At 44.8% G+C, this 16,141-nt stretch overlaps 1 protein-coding gene across 2 annotated transcripts in view; it reads right to left on the bottom strand.

The window, feature by feature from the left end:
* GMPR2 (guanosine monophosphate reductase 2) overlaps positions 1–16,141 on the bottom strand; it is a 403,297-nt gene that overhangs the window by 261,895 nt on the left and 125,261 nt on the right. For both annotated transcript variants that reach the window (XM_069633979.1, XM_069633978.1), the window contains exons 3-5: positions 15,351–15,470; positions 15,156–15,239; positions 14,563–14,736 (exon numbers count right to left, since the gene is read on the bottom strand). In XM_069633979.1, the coding sequence (XP_069490080.1) occupies positions 14,563–14,736; positions 15,156–15,239; positions 15,351–15,470 (378 nt within the window). The remainder of the gene's footprint in view (positions 1–14,562; positions 14,737–15,155; positions 15,240–15,350; positions 15,471–16,141) is intronic.

Genomic DNA, 16,141 nt, shown 5'->3' with positions numbered 1-16,141 from the left:
AGGCGGTATCGGCGGGTTCCGTGATGGCGCTATAAGGGGGTTGGAGGGCCGTTAGCGGCATGGAGGTATGGCCATTACCGGCATGGGGGTTCGCGCATGCTCGCGCACTCTTAATCACCCGCTATTAGCGGCGCCATACGAGCACGGACCCGCTCGTTCCTCCATGCCAGTAATGACCCCGTTTTTACAGCGCTTCTCGTAATGAGGCCCATAGTGTATTAGAAGGGGGCACTGAGGACAGCAAACTGCCCCATTCATTTCTTGAACAGGTTGATAACCCTATGGATTCAGTATCTAGCGATTTGAAAACTTTGGAAGAAGTACTAGATAAGAAACTAGCTCCTGTCCTGACTGGTATCGCATCCCTTAAAGACTCCCTTAGTATCTCCCTCACCATACTGGATGATTTAATTAGTGGGATGAAAAAGGATGTCTTGGAACTCCAACAAGTTGTTTCTAAAAACAGTGTGGCCACTACAGGGGGCAGGGCCACAAGTCCAATAAACATGACACATCTGGTACCCCAGAATGAGGTTCAGAGGAATAAGCAAACCATTACCTCAGCAGTCCCCACGCATAATCACCAGAATAGGCTGAGGAGCAGTCACCGATGTATCCAGTGTTAAAGGTTCTAAGTCAACCCCCCCAAACCAGTTGCACAGACTAATGGCACAACATTGCGCCCAAACAAAACTGTAATTGATCTCCCGCTTGAAGCAGCACCACCAGTGGGAGTTAAAACAGGTGTGCCCTGCTTAGTGGAAGGGATGGTAGAAACTACAATCTCCCTAATAAATAAAACGTCCCAATGGATTAACACCCGTCTACCCGGTATGAAGATCAACCCAAGGGATATCTTAATGGCCAGAACGGTTTCCTGGATAGGCAATACCCCTAAACGGGCATAGGGGATTGCGTGATAGTCACAGCAGTGGCTCCGGCCATGTTGGACTATCTGATTGACGCACTTAACCCTGCTTGCCAGACGATGGGGAACAACACTAATATAAGTACCTTCATCCCGCTTGTCACCTTTTATCCTTTGCACTCCACCCCCTTAATCCCACAGCAGGCTGGATGGGGGTATGTCATCTATTTAACACAGGTGCAAGAGGTGCATGGATGGGGAGAGGAGCAATCATCACCTCAAACCGTTTTGACACCTTGGCTGGCATCGAGGAATTGGACCGACTATGGACCTATGAGAGGGTATTTTAAATCCCCTGGGGTCAGGGAATCGAACTCCAAATACCTTTGTGCCTGAGGAGGTTGACGGCACGATTATGGAACAGCCAGTCTATTATCCAGAATGTAATGTCACCCTTCTCAGCTGGAATATCCAGACGCAGGAAGGACTGTTGAGTCTCTTCAGGAGTCTTGCAGAGTCCCAAAGAGGTAGGTTCTCAGCTTCTGAAGGGCCCTGACTATGGAAAAACATTTATTTTCCACAGTCGTCCACCTGAGCTCTCTGTCCTTAAGCTGGCGACTAATAAAACATATAGGATGTTTCCTACCTTTGTCATTTAACTGTGAAAGGACAGCACCAATCCCAGTGCCAGATGCATCTGTCTGCACAATAAAAGGTCCATGGTAATGAGGTGTCCTAAGAACAGGGACCTGATGAAGGGAATCTTTTATTCCTTGAAAGGATGGCCTTCTCACAATCCTCAGACCAAGTAACTTTCATGGGCTTGTGAGTTGTGAGGGCAGTCAGAGGGGCAGCTATGGTACCATAGTCTGCCATGAGGTTTCTGTAATACCCAGTGAGGCCTAGAAAAACTCTCACCTGGGTTTGGATTTGTGGGGGTTGCCCAGTCCTGTACAGCCTGTACATTGCTAGGAAGAGGCTAAATATTGCCCCCCACCAACCTCATGCCCACGGTAGGTCACTGTAGTCCAACCAATCTGGAACTTGGTAGCTTGTAAGGTCAAGTGGGCCTACTGAAGAGCCTGCAACACAATCCCAAGGTGTGTAACATGTTCTTCCCAAGTAGGGCTGAAAACCGATATATTGTCCATATAAGCCATGCAGAAATCATCTAACCCATTTAGGACATGGCTGACCAATCTCTGGAAAGTGGCATGTGTCTTCTTTAAGCCAAAAGGCATTACCCTGAACTGGTAAAGTTCATCATCCAGTGTTGAGAATGCGGTCTTCTTGGCATTTTCTGTCAGAGATGTTTGCCAATATCCTGCAGTAAGGTCAAAGGTGGTAAGGTACTTGGCAGCACCTAGCCTGTCCACTAACTCAACACTTTGTGGAAGGGGATGTGCATATATCTTGGTGAAGGCATTAAGAGCTCTGTAATCTACACAAATTCTCAACTCAGATATGCCTGCTATTGGTACTATAAACACATGACTGGATCAAGGACTACTAGAGGGTTTGATCACCCCTAGATCCAACATTTTGTTGACCTCAATCATAGTGTGAGATCTTACTTGGTCTGAAAAACTATAACTCCTAAACATTGGCAGGCTTACCACCTCCAGTGAAAAAGTCCAGCTCACACCAAAGTGTTAAGCCTGGAATTAGGGAAAACAAGGTGGAGTGGGAAATTGCCTCAGATATGTTTTCACCTCGCCATGTTGTTGTAGAGTCTAGTTGAGGAAACAACAAGCCATCCTCAATGAAGTCATAAGAAGGGCTTCCCTGGAACAGGTCTGGGAGAGATTCATATTCTTCTGTCTCCCTTTCTGAAACCGAGCAGGGCTCCTCTTTCATCCCCAAGGATAAAAGCCTTATCTATTCATGGCAAACTCTATGGGAGCCTTCCTAGGTTTTCGAAGTTCCGCTAAATAGTTTACTTTAATGAGTCTTTCAACTTTGTAAGGCCCAGACCATGAATTCGGGGTCAGTGTTTCTTGGAATAAGAATGATCCCATTGCCTTCTTTGGGGCTCCCTAAGGGCTCTAGTCATACTTTGGAAAGTCCAAAAGAATATCTCTCTCATACCAACTGATGGTGAGGGATATGTGGATGACAAATGATATATCACTTCATCTTCCTTCCACAGGGCCTGGCTATACCTGGACTTGAAGCTGCACAACTTCTTCAAGGAAGCTACCCCTGGTAAAAGTGTCCAGTAAAGCTAGAGTAACTGACTTGGCAGCTACTGTCTGATGTTGGTTGGCATTAGGATACCTTGTGGAGTGAACATCTCCCACTAGGATAAGCCTTTTGCCAGAGGATGTACAAGAGTTCAGAGGACTAACAAAGTTAGCCTCTATCTCCTCAAAGGGTGCACCCAATACAGGTAGGGTTATTTTTTAAAATAATCTATGGCCCCCAGACTTGTTCGCCGTCCTCGCTTGCCCGACCCATCTGAGCATCCTTATCCCCCCTCCCGCCTCCCAGCCCACCCCCCTCGCCTGATTGGTGGAATAGGTCCACTGCCCGTGGCCTACTGGCCTGCACTGCACATAGCGCACCCCTTTTTTTCGTGGGTGAGGCAGGTGAGTGCACTGTCCCCAGGACCCTCCTGGGCTCTGGTTAGCATCATTTAAAAAAAAGAAAAAATCTGTGGCTCCCAGCCCCGTTCGCCGTCCTTGGTTCCCCGACCCATCCAAGCTTCTTTATCCCTCCTCCCGCCTCCCAGCCCACCCCCTCCCTTGATTTGCGGAATAGGTCCATGGCCAGTGGCCTACTGGCCTGCACTGCACCCTGTGCACCCCTTTTTTCGTGGGTGAAGCAGGTGAGCGCATCGCCCCCAGGACCACTCTGGGCCCTGGTTAGCATAATCTATTTTAATAATCTCTGGCCGCCAGCCCCGTTTGCCGGCCTCGCTTCCCTGACCATCTGAGCTTCCTTATCCCTCCTCCTGCCTTACAGCTCACCCCCCTCCTCTAATTGGTGGAATAGGTCCATAACACGTGGCCTATTGCCCTGCACTGCACCCTGCGCACCCCTTTTTCATGGGTGAAGCAGGTGAGTGCATCGTCCCCAGGACCCTCCTTGGCCCTGGTTGGCATCATTTTAAATGTTTTCAAATAGTCTCTGGCCCCCAGCCCTGTTCACCGTCCCCGGTTCCCCGGCCCATCGAGCTTCCTTATCCCTCCTCCCGCCTCCCAACCAACTCCGCTCCCCTGATTGGTGGAATAGGTCCATTGTCCGTGGCCTGCTGGCCTGCACTGCACCCTGCGCACCCCTTTTTTCGTGGGTGAAGCAAGTGAGTGCATCAACTCCAGGACCCTCCTGGGCCCTGGTTAGCATCATTTAAAAGAAATAATCTCTGGCCTCCAGCCCTGTTCGCCGTCCTCGCTTCCCTGACCCATCCAAACTTCCTTATCCCTCCTCCCACCTCCCAGCCCACCCCCCATCCCGATTGGTGAAATAGGTCCATTGCGCGTGGCCTACTGGCCTGCACTGCACCCTGCACACCCCTTTTTTCCTGGGTGAAGCAAGTGAGTGCATCGTCCCCAGGAGCCTCCTCGGCCCTGGTTAGCATAATTTAAAAAAATGTAAAATAGTCTCTGGCCCCCAGCCCTGTTCTCCGTCCTCGGTTCCCCGGCCCATCGAGCTTCCTTATCCCTCCTCCCGCCTATCAACCAACTCCCCTACCCTGATTGGCTCGATTGATGGTCTTAACTGACCTTCCCAGGGCAGCCCTCTGCCCGTGCAGCCCCTGTGGCTAAGGGTCCCAAGACAAAGGGCTACTCTGACAGAGGCAGCTCCATATCGTGTCTGCAGGTGTCAGCAGGGGAAGCCAGTGGCCAGCCGTCAACCAGCAGCAACTACCAAGGTAAGTGTGGAATGGGTGGGGAGTAGAGCAATCACTCTACTCCAGAAAGCCATGCCACTGTACCTTACCTCTGAACATAGATTGCCAGGCTTCTATTACTAACATGCTTCACAAAGGGTGAGGACTGCTGATTCATTAACTGAGCTACACTGGAACAGTTCTGTAAACACTAGCCTACGTCACCGTCACACTTTTGGGAACTGTTAATTTGCCTGAGCCACACCTAGAGGGTGCCACACTGGGACAGAACCGTGATTAATAAGACAGAACTATGAATGTTACTTGCATCACTCCCTTAGGGAATACTCATTATTAGCAATTTCCCACTATAAATGTACTCTCAAATATAGGTATAACATACCATCTGTATCTGTTATAATACTAAACCTATTGCATTGTGAAACCTGGGCCTCTCTCCCACTATACACAACTCTCAAATCTAGGTGTAGCCTCCATCTTTGTTGTTATAGGATGAATCCCACTGCAAGTGCCCACTGTGATTATACTGTGAATTTACTAGCCTGTGTCGCACAATTAGAAAATTGTTAGCATTGTATTGCTTCACACCTAGAAGATTGTTAGCAATGTATTGCCTCACACTTAGATGATTGTTAAAAAATATATCAACTAAAAAAGCTAACCTGAACAGGCCCTGGGCCCAGCATTAGCCATGACTGACAGAACCTGAGTGTCCATTTCTGTTCTTATCCTGGAACACACGTGGATTTAAACATTTATTCAACGATTTTGAAATCCCCTTGGAACGTGTGTTTGTCATCTGTTTACAGGAAACATGGCTCTGCAAAACTCCAATGTGTGATGGGTTCACCACCTTATTAAATCCTGCCGAAAAAAATGCTAAAGGTCGTCCAAGTTCAGGCTTAATAACAATGGTGAGAATAACGCAAACATGGTCAGTTCCTGTTTTGGTAAATCCAAATCCATATGTGCAAGGTACAATAGTTCACATGATGGAAAAAGCATCCAAGCCAGGAAGCACCTACTGATCATAAATGGATACTGGAATCCAGCAAAGATCAGCACAAAAGTCTTCATAAATGCAATCTTAGAGCTTATTGGCGATGCCATGCTAGCTCATAACAACCTATCAGTTATTTGCTGTGGAGATCTAAAAAGCACCTGGTTCCAGTTTGACCAAACTCTGAAGACTTATCAGCGACTGCCGGATGATGCTATTGAGGAAAGAGGGCAGAGATGGCAAAACGCCATGAAGATGCGCGATTTATCCATGTTAAATGGTACGTTAAAAGGAGATGTCCCCGCAAAACCAACATGGCATCGTGACAAAACACATAGTATCCTCGACTACATATGGGTATCTAGAAACCTTGAATCAAAGATCTTAGATCTACAAATCCTGAAAATGAAATACAGCGACCACAGCCTCCTGCAATTTCGTTTTATGATAGACATGATTCCTCCTGGTAGTCTACATAAGAACGCGTTGGAAACAAACTCTAGGGGAAACCGCCTTCGACTAAATGGAAATCAGATCCAAGGCCTTGGGATGAGGCTAATGAATATTCCAGCCATACAAGGAACTGATTATATTCCACTGCTGACAGACTTCACTATTGCTGCAAAATCGTCAATGTTTTATGGGCGGTCTCATCGACATATATACAGCAAGGTGTTACATGAAGCAAAAAAGGCATTGCGGAAAGATCTGAGTGTAATAAGAAAATGCCTACCAAGAGCAGAAGTGCAAGAAGCAGTAAAAACAAGACTATCGAAATTGGGCAAAGTCACATGCTATCGTCATTGATCAAGATTGTGCCGAGCAAATGTTACATCTACTCATGACAAGAAACACACAAGAAATTTGACGGATTATGAACATGGACCTTTCAAAATGTACTCCAAGTCTAACAAATACCATATCTGGAGACGCACGCGACACGCATTTTTCCTTGGTCTTTCAGAAATCTGAAATTGCGACTTTATCAACGACTATCGCTGTTGACACCCAGTGGGACGTTGAGATGTTGCACAAGATTTTCCGAGCTTTAAATGCATGCAGCCGGACCAGATCTGATTTCTAATGTGGCTCTCAAAAAACATCCAAGTGAGTGGGCATTTTTTATTGGAAACCTGTTCACCAGAATTGGAATGTCAAAACAATTGCCTGAATCGTGGACCACTGCTATAGTGGTGCCAATTCACAAGAGGGGCAACTGGGATGATCCGAACAACTATCGCCCAATTGCCCTTCTCGACACGATTGGTAAAATATTTGGGTCAAGTTTTCGTTTAAAACTTGCAAACTGGGCTGAGGTTTCACAGATTGCGGATATACACCAAACCGGCTTCACGAAGGGTGTTGGGGTTGACGTAAATCTACTCATTTTGACCATCTTGAAACTGGAAACGTTAAAGACAAATGGGAAAATGACTTTTGCATTTATAGACATGAAATAGGCATTTGACGGTGTGAACCGCGGCCTGTTTTGGGATAAATTGTCAAAATGGCATTGTCCGACATGCATTCTTGAACCAATCTTTGCCCTCCACGATCAAACATCTATTAGAGTGCGACTAAACAACAGTGGCATGCTATCCAACACTATCTTGACCCATAAAGGTGTCAAACAAGGCTGTCCGCTTGCTGCAGAGCTTTTTAAACTATTTCTGGCTGATCTGCCGAACCATCTTGAGCAGGTTCCCTGTTTTTCACCTATGATAAATCGAATTCCGATCAAATGCATCATTTATGCGGATGATTTGGTGCTGATGGACAGAACCCAACTAGAACTTCACCACCTTCTCATGAGTCTGCAGGAGTATATGGTCATAAATGAATTGGCAATAAACACTTCAAAAACAAAAATGGTGTCAATTGGAAACGTAAAAAATAAGAAAGACAAAGCTTTTAGGTGGAAAGTCGCTGAAGCCCATATTTCTTCCGTTGATTCCATAAGATACTTAGGGATCCAATTTAACAATTCCATCTGCGTATACCAATGGGTCAAAGTATTAAAATCAAAAATGAAATGCTTGCTATTCAAGGAGAGAAAATCAACAGGAATTATGGAAAGTTCTCTTTGGAACCTGTCCTCAGATTCTACTTGCAAAAAGTTGTCCCAATTATAACTTTTGGTGCTGAGGCAGGGTGGAACATAAGTGAACAAATATGGCATGTGTTGGAAGGGCGTTTTTGGCGTTATGTGTTGAGGTTGCCACAAACAACATTCATGATGATACTGAGATACGAACTACAAAAAAGAAGGTGGGTGAGGCGCGCACTCCCGGTCCTGATCAATTGAACCTGTTGCAAAAAATAAGTAGCTGGGTCACATCCCAAAATGGACAAATATTCACAGGGTTAGATCCCTTCTGCTGCAAATCAGGTACTCAGTATTAACAGGGTTAGATCCCTTGCTGCAAATCAGGTACTCAGTAATAACAGAGTTAGATCCCTCAGCTGCAGTTCTGTGGTCTGTAGTTGTTCTCCTCCTAGCGCTTTCTTATCTCAAATAATCATCAGGGAGGCTGTTGAGCAGGTGTGTCTAATTAGACTCAAAGGATTCTGGTAGTTGTAGTGAAAACGTTTTTTTCTGTTCAGGTGACCAGCAACCGACACCCCTCCAAAGCACAAGTCCTTCCCAAATTTGGGGGAGGGGAGAGAACCATCTTTATGATTCTCCAAAGTGGGGCACAGTCACCCCGTGGCGCTGCCTCTGGAGCCCGGGACTCCCATAGCATTCAGTACAAAAAAGAAGGTGGGTGAGGCGCGCACTCCCGGTCCTGGTCAATTGAACCTGTTGCAAAAAATAAGTAGCTGGGTCACATCCCAAAATGGACAAATATTCACAGGGTTAGATCCCTTCTGCTGCAAATCAGGTACTCAGTATTAACAGGGTAAGATCCCTTGCTGCAAATCAGGTACTCAGTAATAACAGGGTTAGATCCCTCAGCTGCAGTTCTGTGGTCTGTAGTTGTTCTCCTCCTAGCGCTTTCTTATCTCAAATAATCATCAGGGAGGCTGTTGAGCAGGTGTGTCTAATTAGACTCAAAGGATTCTGGTAGCTGTAGTGAAAACGTTTTTTTCTGTTCAGGTGACCAGCAACCGACACCCCTCCAAAGCACAAGTCCTACCCAAATTTGGGGGAGGGGAGAGAACCATCTTTATGATTCTCCAAAGTGTGGCACAGTCACCCCGTGGCGCTGCCTCTGGAGCCCGGGACTCCCATAGCATTCAGTACAAAAAAGTAGGTGGGTGAGGCGCGCACTCCCGGTCCTGGTCAATTGAACCTGTTGCAAAAAATAAGTAGCTGGGTCACATCCCAAAATGGACAAATATTCACAGGGTTAGATCCCTTCTGCTGCAAATCAGGTACTCAGTATTAACAGGGTTAGATCCCTTGCTGCAAATCAGGTACTCAGTAATAACAGGGTTAGATCCCTCAGCTGCAGTTCTGTGGTCTGTAGTTGTTCTCCTCCTAGCGCTTTCTTATCTCAAATAATCATCAGGGAGGCTGTTGAGCAGGTGTGTCTAATTAGACTCAAAGGATTCTGGTAGCTGTAGTGAAAACGTTTTTTTCTGTTCAGGTGACCAGCAACCGACACCCCTCCAAAGCACAAGTCCTTCCCAAATTTGGGGGAGGGGAGAGAACAATCTTTATGATTCTTCAAAGTGGGGCACAGTCACCCCGTGGCGCTGCCTCTGGAGCCCGGGACTCCCATAGCATTCAGTACAAAAAAGAAGGTGGGTGAGGCGCGCACTCCCGGTCCTGGTCAATTGAACCTGTTGCAAACAATAAGTAGCTGGGTCACATCCCAAAATGGACAAATATTCACAGGGTTAGATCCCTTCTGCTGCAAATCAGGTACTCAGTATTAACAGGGTTAGATCCCTTGCTGCAAATCAGGTACTCAGTAATAACAGGGTTAGATCCCTCAGCTGCAGTTCTGTGGTCTGTAGTTGTTCTCCTCCTAGCGCTTTCTTATCTCAGATAATCATCAGGGAGGCTGTTGAGCAGGTGTGTCTAATTAGACTCAAAGGATTCTGGTAGCTGTAGTGAAAACGTTTTTTTCTGTTCTTACTGTTATTACTGAGTACCTGATTTGCAGCAGAAGGGATCTAACCCTGTGAATATTTGTCCATTTTGGGATGTGACCCAGCTACTTATTTTTTGCAACAGGTTCAATTGACCAGGACCGGGAGTGCGTGCCTCACCCACCTTCTTTTTTGTACTGAATGCTATGGGAGTCCCGGGCTCCAGAGGCAGCGCCACGGGGTGACTGTGCCCCACTTTGGAGAATCATAAAGATGGTTCTCTCCCCTCCCCCAAATTTGGGAAGGACTTGTGCTTTGGAGGGGTGTCGGTTGCTGGTCACCTGAACAGAAAAAAACGTTTTCACTACAGCTACCAGAATCCTTTGAGTCTAATTAGACACACCTGCTCAACAGCCTCCCTGATGATTATTTGAGATAAGAAAGCGCTAGGAGGAGAACAACTACAGACCACAGAACTGCAGCTGAGGGATCTAAACCTGTTATTACTGAGTACCTGATTTGCAGCAAGGGATCTAACCCTGTTAATACTGAGTACCTGATTTGCAGCAGAAGGGATCTAACCCTGTGAATATTTGTCCATTTTGGGATGTGACCCAGCTACTTATTTTTTGCAACAGGTTCAATTGACCAGGACCGGGAGTGCGCGCCTCACCCACCTTCTTTTTTGTACTGAATGCTATGGGAGTCCCGGGCTCCAGAGGCAGCGCCACGGGGTGACTGTGCCCCACTTTGGAGAATCATAAAGATGGTTCTCTCCCCTCCCCCAAATTTGGGAAGGACTTGTGCTTTGGAGGGGTGTCGGTTGCTGGTCACCTGAACAGAAAAAAACGTTTTCACTACAGCTACCAGAATCCTTTGAGTCTAATTAGACACACCTGCTCAACAGCCTCCCTGATGATTATTTGAGATAAGAAAGCGCTAGGAGGAGAACAACTACAGACCACAGAACTGCAGCTGAGGGATCTAACCCTGTTATTACTGAGTACCTGATTTGCAGCAAGGGATCTAACCCTGTTAATACTGAGTACCTGATTTGCAGCAGAAGGGATCTAACCCAGTGAATATTTGTCCATTTTGGGATGTGACCCAGCTACTTATTTTTTGCAACAGGTTCAATTGACCAGGACCGGGAGTGCGCGCCTCACCCACCTTCTTTTTTGTACTGAGATACGAACTAGACATAAATTCGCTGCACATCAGAGTGGTTTGGAACTCAATTGCGACAATGCGCAAGATGGCTTTAAAGTCACCAGCACCGGCATACCAAATTTTTGCTAACGAGTATGCTCCGAACAGCCAAAATCTACTCAACATATGGTTTCGTAAATTACTGTCATTTTTGACGGCAGCCGACATAAATAATCAAGAGATTTTAAACTGCTCGCAATGGGCCAAAAATAAATTTGAAAATTGGGCCTGGATTGTAAATCATGAATCACGACAAAAGTTGCAATCAACAAAATTCCTGGGATGCGAACACAAAAAACTAAATGAACAAGCACGATACCTATTGCATTGCCCATCTCGTCATCATCATGAACAATTTCTTAGGTTTCGGGCAAATATCCTGAAAACAAAAGAAATACTTTGGCAAAGATATGACAAATCTATAAAAGATAATCTCTGCCGTTTTTGTGGATTGTATGTTCAAACCTCTAAACATCTTTTAATTGAGTGCAAACAGACAGTTAACCAACGCTCACTACATCTTGGAAAGTTTGCCCCTTTAGACAAAGATATGGAGGGGTGGTGGGCTAGGAGCGTCTCCAGAAACAATATAAAACTTGTCTGTGCAATTGTGAACAACATGGACATGGTCTTGAAAGTAGATGTTTAATGTATCTCATTGTTGTAAAATTGTGACTTTTTAATGGCTTTGTGATTATGCCAAGAACTAATATAATGAGTTGTGAGACTGTAGTGCTGAGATATGAGAGAGTGAATGTTAAGCATTGTGCCTTGGAACATGCTCTCTCTGGTTTTTGGAGGATCTTTCTGTTTTCTTTTCTTTTGAAACAAAAGTTTGAAACTTGTGTTTAAACTGTAGATTCTTTCAAATAAAATAAAATTTAAAAACTAAAAAGATGATTGTTAGCATTGTATTGCCTCACACTTAGAAAACTTATCATTGCATGGACTCAAACCTAGAAAGTGCCCACTAGTCTGCATCGCACACTTAGTAACTTGTTAGCTTTGTACTGACTCAAACCTAGAAAGTGCCCACTGTGATAGTACTTTAAATTTAACAGTCTGCGTCGCACATTTAGAAAACTGTTATCATTGCATTGACTCAAACCAAGAAAGTGCCCACTGTGATACTACTGTGATTTTACTAGTAGGGTCGCACTCTTAGAAAATTGTAAGCTTTGTACTGACTCAAACCTAGAAAGTGCCCACAGTGATAGTGCTGAGAATTTACTAACCTGCGTCACACACTTAGAAAATTGCTAGCATTGCATTGACTCACACTCAGAAAACTGTTAGCATTGCATTGACTCAAACCTAGAAAGTGCCCACTGCGATAGTGCTGTGAATTTACTAGTCTGCTTCACACACTTAGAAAATTGTTAGTTTTGTCCACGGCATTCGCAAACGCAGACCTTAATTCCGGAACAGCAAGCCTGCTTGATCAAAACCCACCTCCCATACACTCACCTCTCACATCTCTATGCTCACTCTCTTCTGTACACCAACACACAATTAGAACGCAGCTACACCCCTCGATCAATTTCGGCCTAGCTGCTCACTTACAATATCAAATACCACCACACCTAATGTTAGGATGCAGCAAACATCGCACAGACACTTCAGCTGCACACATAATCGATGCACCCATGCACCCTATGCCACCATACACTCTCAATTGGCCAGGACCACAGACCCCGAGGGCGGTCAATTTACAAGCGCTTTGCGGTCATACCAATGATTTATAGAGCGCTATATAAATGCCAAATAACAAAATATAACATATAGAAAGAGGTGTTGTATGGGATTATAGTTCTCGTCCTAGGGGTTTGGGTAAACCCAGAAGAGTGAGATTGGTAGGGTTTATGCAATGAACGGGGATAGCCGGAATCGGGAACTGTACAGAGGGGATTGTGGGAATGGTAGTGTCTTGTCAGGGTAGATTGGGTGTTTGGAAAATGATTATCAGAGTGACGTGGAGAAGAATGGCTGGGGTTGTTCTCGTGGGCAACATAAAAACAGTGATTCTGAGAGTGGTGGTTTCCTACTGTAACAGCGTTTTTACTTGGTTTCCAGAGATGTATGGGTGGTGGGATTTTAATAAGGGAGTCCCATTGGGAAGAAGGGAGATGGATGTAGTACAACCTACAAAGGTTTCAAGGATCTCATTCTCCTCTCCTTTTTTCTTGGTATAATACCGCGCCTCAAGTTGGATATTCCCCCAAGCGTAACCCCGGGCTCCCCTGCCAAGGTGATCCACCCTTGCTTGTCCGCCTCCAAGGGTTGAGATCCTAGAGCACCAGCTCTTCCCTGGCCACCTGAATAAGGGATTCCAAGGTCTATTTGGGAGAATACCCTCAGGTTTCTCACAAGCGACAGTGACGTTGATCCCCAGGAGAGAGGATGTGTAACAGAAGGGGAAAGCACCCTGGCCCCGGAAGAGGGGAGTAAGTAAAAAAAGGAGAGCCCTTAGAAGGGGAGGACTTTTGGGAAACTTGAAAAAGGGAGGAAGCCGTAAAATCCAGAGAGAGGTGGAGGGACTTGTTATCCCCAGAAAGAATAAGGACTAAGCTCTAGAAATCACTAAGAAGGAGACCTTCCTCTCTGGAACTGTCTGTATGTCTTTTTATTTGCCATCATTCATATATAATCCTGATTTCAAGGACTACATTTCCCAAAGGCATCCAAAAACAATTTCCATGTAATAATCTTGTTTTTCTTTTTACTTAATAAAACCCTTTGCTTAATAAAACCCTTTAACTGTATTCTGGTATCAGTAGTTGTGTGTTCCCTCAGTCTTGTGACACACTTAATAATAAAGAATAAAAAAAAAAAATAATAATAATAATCCAACCATCCTGACACTTTCCATTTCTATAATTCCTAGAAGGAACAGTTCACTTAGTTGTAGATAAACACCAAGCCCTTGCAAACCCATATAGGGACACATCCCAACCACCTCCTTCTTGCTAATAAAATAAGGTTGAAAGTGTACTTCCTGCAGGAGGCAATAATTCATCACAAAGGGCCAACAATAAAGAATTCAAGAACAATTTAATTGAGTTTTGCCCTATGGTTAAGTTATTTGAATAGTTCACAACTGAGTTTTTTGTGGCACATTAAGTGTGTGCGGAAGAAACACTTTTTCTTCCAATAAATCAAGTTGCAAGCTACTAGCCAGCCATAACAAAGTCACTTGCCACCTCAATTATATACATACACAAAGCACAGCATTTCGTACTCGCCAAGACAATGCCTGGTGTACATTTTGCACCCAGCTTCCTGTATTACAGATACAAAGGATCTGGGCATCATTGAAAGATGTGCAAATGATAAATACATTTTAGAGTAAATAAAACAGGAGCAACTGGTAATGTCTGTGGTGAGCTGTAGAAATCTGATATCATTTGTAAACTGCATTCAAGTGACAGTAATTTAGGATCAATAACATTGACGTTGAACTTAGGAACATGACACTCATTCAACGCATGAGACAGAATAGAAGTGTCTTCCCATAATATTGTGTTACATGAATGTGACATCTACTTTACGGAGCTTCAAATATTCCAAGAGACAGAAGGATGGCAATAATCTTACCATGATGGTGTGGTGAGGGAATCTAGCACGGACGTCCTTCACGTATTGCACAAAGTGCTCAGAGTAGCCGTTGGCCACATCCAGACAGATATACCGAACTTGTGGAATGGCCTCCAGGATTCGTTCCAACTGCATAAAATCGGTCTGTCCGGTGCCTGAACTGGCCGCCACATGCTGTAAGGATGAGCAAAGAGCCACAGTGTGAGTAGGACAGTCAGAACAGTGATAGACAAATCTACCCTCCCCAGGCACACATAATTGCAGCCAAGGGCAGGGTGTATGCTATTGATTTCGGAGAACCTTCTACCAAGCCAGAATACCAGCCCTCTCCGGATCTCGCAGAAAACCCAGCGACGTGCTGCCTATGCCAGCACCAACTGACCCACCAAATGAGTACCAGGTGGGCTGCCAATAACTCCAAGGCCCAAAACGTTGGACTTCAAAACATGCTACCATGAGCTCACGTTTATTTAAGGGACGTCTGCTTCCTTGGAAACTAAAAATAGAGAGTTTAACATCCATTCCGATTACCAATAAGGCTCAAATTGCAATACCAGCGAGTTACTACTGAAAACCTTGGATCTGAGACTCACCTCCAGACATTCAGGGTGTTTGTCTGCAAACTCTTTCCATTGTTCAATAGAGTAATGCTTGTGAATGGCCGTGAAGAGAGAAAACTGTTGAAATAAAACAGACAATCTAAATTCCTGCTGCTCAGCATCTACCAGGGCTATGATATGAGATTAAAAGGCAAATGACCTCTTCTGACAGAACCAAACAGCTTTTACCTTACACAAGGCTTGTGCCATCTCAAAGGTGCCCACGGTATCCATGTTAGCAGCGATGATAGGGATGCCTTTGTAAGACTGCTTGGAGTTCAAGAAGGTGTAAGACCGAGTCAGCTCCACCTGTGGAAGTAGATACAGCTCTGAGACAATCAAGGGTGCCATATAAAACAATGAATGTACCCATTAAATATCTAAACAATAAAAAACGGTGACATAAAAAGGTTCCATGTGAAAAGGTAGATAGGAAAAGGGTTCCAGAGAGCCGATTTGTATTCCCTGGATCCGAAAAAGCCTTACCCAACATATTCTAGGACAGGTGTTATTTCGAAACTCCAGTCCAAGACTATTTGGGGGAAAGGCTCGATTTTGCTTGAGTGGGAAATCTGGGTAAACACCCCCCTGACAATATTTTCCTTGGCAACATTATCACTGGATACTGATAAAAGTGTGTTAAATACATTAAAATGTATAATTATCCATAATCAGACAGTTAATTAAGACATTTAAATGTTCCTATACAAAAAAGTGCATTTCTTAATTACCAAAGTGTACTTTTGAGTAGAATACAATGTAGTTAAAGCGTTAAAGGATTTAGAGGTTCATATTGCTCTCGACATGACCCAGGAATTGTGAAAAAAAGTGGTTACACTCTATGTCATGCAATACGCTGTGGGGAGAAAAGAAAAAATAAATGAATCAAGAAATTAGTAAATTAATAAAAATAAAATTTGGGCCACACACCCTAGTGACTTCACATTAGTAAAGCCCTTAGGATACGTCTTTCCTTATAG

The sequence above is a fragment of the Ambystoma mexicanum genome, chromosome 13 (genome assembly GCF_040938575.1).
Source record: "Ambystoma mexicanum isolate Mex_15411 chromosome 13, UKY_AmexF1_1, whole genome shotgun sequence".
Taxonomy (NCBI): Eukaryota; Metazoa; Chordata; class Amphibia; order Caudata; family Ambystomatidae; genus Ambystoma; species Ambystoma mexicanum.
Note: the sequence above shows the minus strand (reverse complement) of the source record. Positions and strands in the feature narration are given on the sequence as shown.